At 43.2% G+C, this 8,389-nt stretch overlaps 1 protein-coding gene across 1 annotated transcript; it reads right to left on the reverse strand.

Moving 5' to 3' along the window:
* Nucleotides 1–984: 984 nt before the first annotated feature.
* On the reverse strand, nucleotides 985–7,905 carry LOC124021142 (ras-related protein Rab-19-like). Its single transcript, XM_046336485.1, has 3 exons — nucleotides 7,276–7,905; nucleotides 2,481–2,664; nucleotides 985–2,212 (listed from the first exon to the last, which is right to left on the reverse strand). The coding sequence occupies exons 1-3, from the start codon at nucleotides 7,477–7,479 to the stop codon at nucleotides 1,929–1,931; spliced, it is 672 nt and encodes a 223-aa protein (XP_046192441.1). The 5' UTR covers nucleotides 7,480–7,905; the 3' UTR covers nucleotides 985–1,928.
* Between the last annotated feature and the right edge of the window lie 484 nt (nucleotides 7,906–8,389).

An 8,389-nucleotide genomic window follows, 5' to 3' on the forward strand; every position in this document is an offset into this window, starting at 1 on the left:
ATCCCAATTTCAAACTCCCCAAAATTATATAAAAAAATGGTAATAATGGATATTAACTGAAACACGACCTTATGTAGTTTTATGCAAGAGCCCTCTGTGACTTAAATTGAACATATTTTAACCAAAATTCATATTCTATCGTAATCTAACGACAAGGGGTCCTTATGGCATAGCTGCCCCTACTCAATCCTGATTCTTTTGAGATTTTAGACTAATCTGACAGAGTTCACCAAATCTCAGTTTCGAGTGAAAAATATTCTTTAAATGAGGTTTTAGAGTCATAAAGCAACTGAGTAAAACATAATTGCTACTGTGTATAAGCATCCATTTTTGTCCTCTCTGTTAGGCCTCCATTTTTGTCCTCTCTGTTAGGCCTCCATTTTTGTCCTCTCTGTTAGGCCTCCATTTTTGTCCTCTCTGTTAGGCCTCCATTTTTGTCCTCTCTGTTAGGCCTCCATTTTTGTCCTCTCTGTTAGGCCTCCATTTTTGTCCTCCATTTTTGTCCTCTCTGTTAGGCCTCCATTTTTGTCCTCTCTGTTAGGCCTCCATTTTTGTCCTCTCTGTTAGGCCTCCATTTTTGTCCTCTCTGTTAGGCCTCCATTTTTGTCCTCTCTGTTAGGCCTCCATTTTTGTCCTCTCTGTTAGGCCTCCATTTTTGTCCTCTCTGTTAGGCCTCCATTTTTGTCCTCTCTGTTAGGCCTCCATTTTTGTCCTCTCTGTTAGGCCTCCATTTTTGTCCTATCTCTGTTAGCCTCTCTGTTAGGCCTCCATTTTGTCATTTTTGTCCTCTGAACTGTTTTTTAGGGCTCCATTTTTGTCCTGTCCTCTCTGTTAGGCCTCCATTTTTGTCCTCTGACCCCATTTTTGTCTGTTGTTGTCATTTTTGTATTCAGACAAAATGTTTGAATGGTTCTGCAACAGATGGTCAAACAGTTGTAATATTTGCTATGTTAGACCTGGGGGTGATGTTAGTTTTATAAATGTTGTTTCAGGTCTTAAATCCAGAAAACTAAACAAAAAGAAGTTTGGAGTTTTGTATTACATATTTGAATAATCTAATGTTAGAGTTAAACAATCCAAGGCTGTTTTAAACACTTAATAATTGTAAATTAAAATGCCTTTTATGGTGTCTGACAGAGTTGACAGAAATCCAGTTAGTTGCATTTGATGATTTATTAAAAATGTCATTAGGAAGTTATTCATTTACATGGTGTGATAGCTGATACTTTGGTCGATCAAAATATATATTTCACATTTTGTTAATATTAAGACCAACATTCATGGGAAAAAGTTGAGATTGTCCCGTCTTTCAAGTATCCCTGAGAACTAAAACAGCTACATGTTCTCTCAGCAGAATATGGAAAAGAGCCAAAGATCAGCTGTAAGATGCTACTTAGCATTTTTTAAATTAAATTGCTCGTACCTTGTGGGGGGGGGGGGGTCAGGGGGTTGAGAAACTGCGCTACACCACATAGGTCATAGGTCATAGGTCAATAGTACCTAAAGTCACGTGGCGGCCCGCGGGTGGGTTTTATTTATATTTATATTTCTTTGTGGAATTTTTAATGTTGGACATTAAAGATTGTTGAAACACCAAGAAATCAGCTCCACGTGATTTGAATGGAAGAAATCTGTTCCCATGTATTCCCACGCATAATGGAGAGACACGTGAACAAATGTGAACAGGGTTTGAAATGATTATGTTTCGTCAAACTATATCTGTTTGGGCTTCTTGCGGTCAATTTGTGGTTTACAAATGAATTGTAATTGTGTTCCCGGCCCCTCGACCATCCGTTCCAGAAAAAAATGGTCCCGCGGCTGAATCTAGTTGATGATCCCTGCCTTATTCTGTCCTCTTCCAGGTAACACAGTGGCACACGCAGGTATCCATTCTTACACTCCCTCTGTTGTCCTTCCTCCTCTCTATGTCAGCAACACGTCTTCCTGTCTGTGATCACCGCTGGCCCGTTGATTGGTCGTGAGTTGGCTCGGAGCAGGACGCGGGGCGAGTCATTGTTGCTAGGGGCCTGTTGCCGGACGGCGGTGCCGTTGCGTGCCAGCAGCTCGCGGGCCATCATCATGAAGGCATCGTCCACATTCTGGGCCTCCTTAGCTGAGGTCTCTAGCGCTGCCAGGATGCCTCTCTCCTCAGCCATACAGCATGCCTCCTGGAACAACACTTGACGCTCAGACTCCAGGTCAGACTTGTTACCTGGGAAGGAGAGAAATAGCTGTTTCAAGTTTTGTTTTTAGAACTGATTTGTCAAAAACACATTGATTTGACCTTTATTTGAATAGGAAGGGGTCAGGGGTTAAATAATTTTAAAGGTTTGAACCTCTTTACTGAGAGAGGCTCAGATTTTTTTTGTTTAAAATCTTTACATCTCAATTATAGAAATACAAAGGATAGAACAAGAGTTTCTATTCAAAACAATGGCCCATCCCACATAGCGTCAGCAAATATTGTTGCTCCCACTCACCAATGAGACAGAGCACTACATTGGCCGCGCCGTACAGCTCCACCTCCCTGATCCAATTGGACACAGAGTCAAAGGTTCCGTGGCGTGTGATGTCATAGGCGATCATGGCGCCGTGGGCGCTGCGGTAGTAACTCTGGGTGATGGTCCGGAAACGCTCCTGTCCAGCCGTGTCCCATACCTGCATCTGTTTTACACAGACACACACAGAATTAGATAAATATCTCACACACAAACACAATGATCTCACAGTCTAATATACTGCTGGAGGGACCAATACAAACACAATGATCTCACAGTCTAATATACTGCTGGAGGGACCAATACAAACACAATGATCTCACAGTCTAATATACTGCTGGAGGGACCAATACAAACACAATGATCTCACAGTCTAATATACTGCTGGAGGGACCAATACAAAACAATGATCCCACAGTCTAATATACTGCTGGAGGGACCAATACAAACACAATGATCTCACAGTCTAATATACTGCTGGAGGGACCAATACAAAACAATGATCACACAGTCTAATATACTGCTGGAGGGACCAATACAAACACAATGATCTCACAGTCTAATATACTGCACAAACACAATGTCTAATATACTGCTGGAGGGACCAATACAAACACAATGATCTCACAGTCTAATATACTGCTGGAGGGACCAATACAAACACAATGATCTCACAGTCTAATATACTGCTGGAGGGACCAATACAAACACAATGATCTCACAGTCTAATATACTGCTGGAGGGACCAATACAAACACAATGATCTCAGTCTAATATACTCCTGGAGGGACCAATACAAACACAATGATCTCACAGTCTAATATACTGCTGGAGGGACCAATACAAACACAATGATCCCACAGTCTAATATACTGCTGGAGGGACCAATACAAACACAATGATCTCACAGTCTAATATACTGCTGGAGGGACCAATACAAACACAATGATCTCACAGTCTAATATACTGCTGGAGGGACCAATACAAACACAATGATCTCACAGTCTAATATACTGCTGGAGGGACCAATACAAACACAATGATCTCACAGTCTAATATACTCCTGGAGGGACCAATACAAACAATGATCTCACAGTCTAATATACTCCTGGAGGGACCAATACAAACACAATGATCTCACAGTCTAATATACTGCTGGAGGGACCAATACAAACACAATGATCTCACAGTCTAATATACTGCTGGAGGGACCAATACAAACACAATGATCTCACAGTCTAATATACTGCTGGAGGGACCAATACAAACACAATGATCTCAGTCTAATATACTGCTGGAAGGAACAATACAAAACTCTGTGTGAAGGCAACACCTTAACAAAATGATGATGTACTGTAAATTTTAAAAAAGGCTGCAATATGCCACTGTGTGTCTCAGGTATCTCCTTCAGCCTCCGCCTGATCTGCAATATGTCACTGTGTGTCTCAGGTATCTCCTTCAGCCTCCACCTGATCTGCAATATGTCACTGTGTGTCTCAGGTATCTCCTTCAGCCTCCACCTGATCTGCAATATGCCACTGTGTGTCTCAGGTATCTCCTTCAGTCCTCCAGCCTCCGATCTGCAATATGCCACTGTGTGTCTCAGGTATCTCCTTCAGCCTCCACCTGATCTGCAATATGCCACTGTGTGTCTCAGGTATCTCCTTCAGCCTCCACCTGATCTGCAATATGTCACTGTGTGTCTCAGGTATCTCCTTCAGCCTCCGCCTGATCTGCAATATGCCACTGTGTGTCTCAGGTATCTCCTTCAGCCTCCACCTGATCTGCAATATGCCACTGTGTGTCTCAGGTATCTCCTTCAGCCTCCGCCTGATCTGCAATATGTCACTGTGTGTCTCAGGTATCTCCTTCAGCCTCCGCCTGATCTGCAATATGTCACTGTGTGTCTCAGGTATCTCCTTCAGCCTCCGCCTGATCTGCAATATGCCACTGTGTGTCTCAGGTATCTCCTTCAGCCTCCGCCTGATCTGCTCCTCTCTTCATGTTAGCATAGCAACAACTGCCATAGCAACCTGACACACCTGACACCAGAGTTCCTAAACTCCCATGCTCACCTGGTCTTACCCTGCATTTGGTTTCTTTATCACTCTCCTCACAGAATGTATCTTTGTCTTCCTCTAAAACCCCTGTTAAATCCTTTCATCTCCTAATCATCCACACAACATGTACACAAGCACAGGAGAACATGTTGTTTTTTATATGCTTCCAAAAGCTACTGTAGGGATGATCTGTTTTGATTCGTATGTGCTGTAGTTCTAATGCAGTAAACATGTCTCTGCCACTGGCTTTGGGAGGGAGAGCTTATATACAGTATGTGTGCAGTGATGTACAGGGGATTTCCACTGGTTCCTGTGTTTAACAATGACACACCTCTATAGGGTGGGAAGCAAAACACCCTGCAACTCCATTTCTGCCTGGAGCAAGAGCCCTGCCTGGAGCAAGAGCTGGAGCAAGAGCCCTGCCTGGAGCAAGAGCCCTGCCTGGAGAAAGAGCCCTGCCTGGAGAAAGAGCCCTGCCTGGAGAAAGAGCCCTGCCTGGAGAAAGAGCCCTGCCTGGAGAAGAGCACTGCCTGGAGCAAGAGCACTGCCTGGAGCAAGAGCACTGCCTGGAGCAAGAGCACTGCCTGGAGCAAGAGCACTGCCTGGAGCAAGAGCACTGCCTGGAGCAAGAGCACTGCCTGGAGCAAGAGCACTGCCTGGAGCAAGAGCACTGCCTGGAGCAAGAGCACTGCCTGGAGCAAGAGCACTGCCTGGAGCAAGAGCACTGCCTGGAGCAAGAGCACTGCCGTTGTCATGCAAAGTGACTAAAGAAACTAAATCGAACTCTTTACAGCAGAATAATATCCATGTTCCTGTCAGTAAATACAACTCTTTACAGTTAAATAATATCCATTTCCTGTCAGTAAATATAACTCTATACAGTTAAATGTCATAAGGTGAATGCACCAATTTGTAAGTCGCTCTGGATAAGAGCGTCTGCTAAATGACTTAAATGTAAAATGTAAATAATATCCATTTCCTGTCAGTAAATAGAACTCTACAGTTAAATAATATCCATTTCCTGTCAGTAAATAGAACTCTTAACAGCAGAATAATATCCATGTTCCTGTCAGTAAATAGTACAAGCAGTCTCAAATGCTGTTTGCATTGATCTCTGTCTCTTTGTGTGGTTGCAGTTGTCACGGAGTTATGTGTGTGGTACAGGGATAGCAACAATGGTCTAGTGTTGTCATCATGCATGATTTGCATACGTTCTGATGTGCGGTCAGTTGAGGCAACAAGGCCCTATTCACACAGAGTGGCTATAAACCAAATGGCACCCTATTCCCTATATAGTGCACTACTTTCGACCAGAGACATGGGCCCTGGTCAAAAGTAGTGCACTAGATAAGGAATAGGGTGCGCTCTGGGACAGAGCCCCAGACTAAGATACATTCTGAAGCCATCCACTTGCCTGCTCTTCCTTCCTTCCTGTGTCAAAGGTCAGTTGGTTGAGGATACGGTCAGTAACACAGAATGAAATAGAACCCATTCTAGAATGAAGGAGGTATATGACACTCAGTAGGCCCCTCTAGTAATAATGTTACTATACCTCTTAAACAAAAAGGTTCTATCTACAACCGAAAATGGTTATTTGGCTGTCCCCATAGAACCCTATTTGGTTCTTTCCACAGAGGGTTCTACATGGAACCAAAAAGAGTTCTCCTACGGGGACAGTGGAAGAATACTTTTGTGACCCTTTTTTCTAAGAGTGGTTGGTAAGAGGAAGAGGCCGCACCATAAATACCTTCCTATCGCCTCTCTTGTCTGGCAGGTTTGGGGAACAATACAGTTAGCAGCTGTTGGTAGAGGAAGGAGGGAGGGGCCCTCCAGCTACAAAATCATTTCAACCTAAAGTAGCTCTAAAGTATTTAAACCTACACTCTTACAAAAAAAAGAGTTCCAAAAGAGTTCCTCGGCTGACCCATAGGAGAACCCTTTTTGATTCCAGTTAGAACCGTTTGTAGAAAGGGTTCTACATGGAACACAAAAGCATTCTACCTGCAACCAAAAAGCCTTTAAGGTTCTAGAATCTAGAAAATGATGAGTGTAGCCAGCCCCTCATAGAAGTTTCCTATTCAAGCATACACTAGTTTGACCTCAATAGGTACTTAAGGTTTACTCTCACTTTTCTCATTGAAGTTTAAAAACAAATACTGATGTTTTTGGTCAGGGAAGAGAAAGAGGAATGACTGATGTGTTGTAGGAGAACCAGAAAGGCGAGTCCCTCATGAAATGCCGGTCCAACTTGTATTAAGTGTCAACCTAATTAAGGCCTGCAAAGCCTTCTTGACAGTATCACAAGACAACAGCTGTGTTTTACACCAACCACCCCAATGGCCTCCAAACTGAAGTATTCAGACAGCAACTAATCTGATCAGCAGGCAACACCTTGACATTTCAGTTATACGTTATGTGTATAGTCAACAACAGAAGATGTGTTGTAGATGTTCAAACTATCAACAAACTACCAACTGCAGCTCTGTTGCTATGCAACACCTTGACATTTCAGTTATACGTTATGTGTATAGTCAACAACAGAAGATGTGTTGTAGATGTTCAAACTATCAACAAACTACCAACTGCAGCTCTGTTGCTATGCAACAGCTTGCTGGAGTGACAGTGACTGTAGGGTTAGGTTTAGGCTGACTTTCACTGAACCCTTTTAGTTCTATAAAGCACCATTTCTCCTAAAGGTTTGAGGCTGACTTCCTTACCTTAATTTTCTTGCCCTCGATGTCCACTGTCCGCACGGTGAAGTCCACTCCTATGGTGTTCTGTTGCCTCTCTGAGAACTGTCCCGACTTGAAGCTCTGGACCACGCAGGTCTTGCCCACGTTAGAATCTCCAATCAGGATGATCTTAAACAGGAAATCAAAGGATTCGTCCTGCTGCTCCACTCCTCCAGTTGGCTTTTGCATCGTGAAGATTCTTTAGTTGATCAGGTTTGATACAGGATTTCCTTCTGGCCATATAACCACCTCAAAGCTGAGAACGAAGCACAGGTCTTTCAGTCAGGCCCAGAATGTTCCCTCCAATCAGGCCTCTCTCCCCCCCGTACATCCACCAGGTGAGGATAACAGCAGCTCAATTCTCCAGAGAGAAAGCATTCCCTTTCTGCTCCCGACCAGCCTCCTCTCAGGTGTTGCCCCAGTTCATCTCCAACGGCAACAGAGTGCACTGAACAGCCAGTAGTAAACACTTCTCTTCCACACAGAATAAGAAACACATTGAGTCACTTTTACACTGTCAAAAGAGCTGCCTTCTTTCTCCTCCAGATTGTCTTTGTTAGAGTATGTTACTTTCTCTTCCTCCATCCACCTGTTGCCTTCCCGCCCTCATTAGGTTTTTCCGTCTCTTTCTACCAATGTAATCCCGCCCTAACTGCTAATCGTCACGTGAGCTCCCACCTGTGGTATTGTGGGAAATGTAGTGTTTCAGTTCTCATTGACATTGCTCTCAAAACCTGGATACAATCTGTTAAAAATATTTCGTTTAAACACTTTCCAAATTAAATAGATACCAAAATAGATACTAAAACAGAAATACCGTTTTGATTTATTATAATTATATATCCTGTTATTATTATTGTCTTTAACTGTGAGAAAAACAACTTTCAGTATTTATGGAAACTCTGCCTCACATTCTATTCAATGTTGGAACTCAGAACTGTAAAGCAGTTGTTTTGAATTAAACATTCTATGCAAATGACTAGCATCTTCCAGACCACTTCAATCAAAACATTCTCCACCACAACATAACTCCGGCTTGTGGATTGGTGGAGCAATGGCTTGGCTACCATTGCAGAGTCTTGGGGACAGTGACAGAGAG

Source organism: Oncorhynchus gorbuscha, unplaced genomic scaffold, assembly GCF_021184085.1.
Source record: "Oncorhynchus gorbuscha isolate QuinsamMale2020 ecotype Even-year unplaced genomic scaffold, OgorEven_v1.0 Un_scaffold_1060, whole genome shotgun sequence".
Classification (NCBI taxonomy): Eukaryota; Metazoa; Chordata; class Actinopteri; order Salmoniformes; family Salmonidae; genus Oncorhynchus; species Oncorhynchus gorbuscha.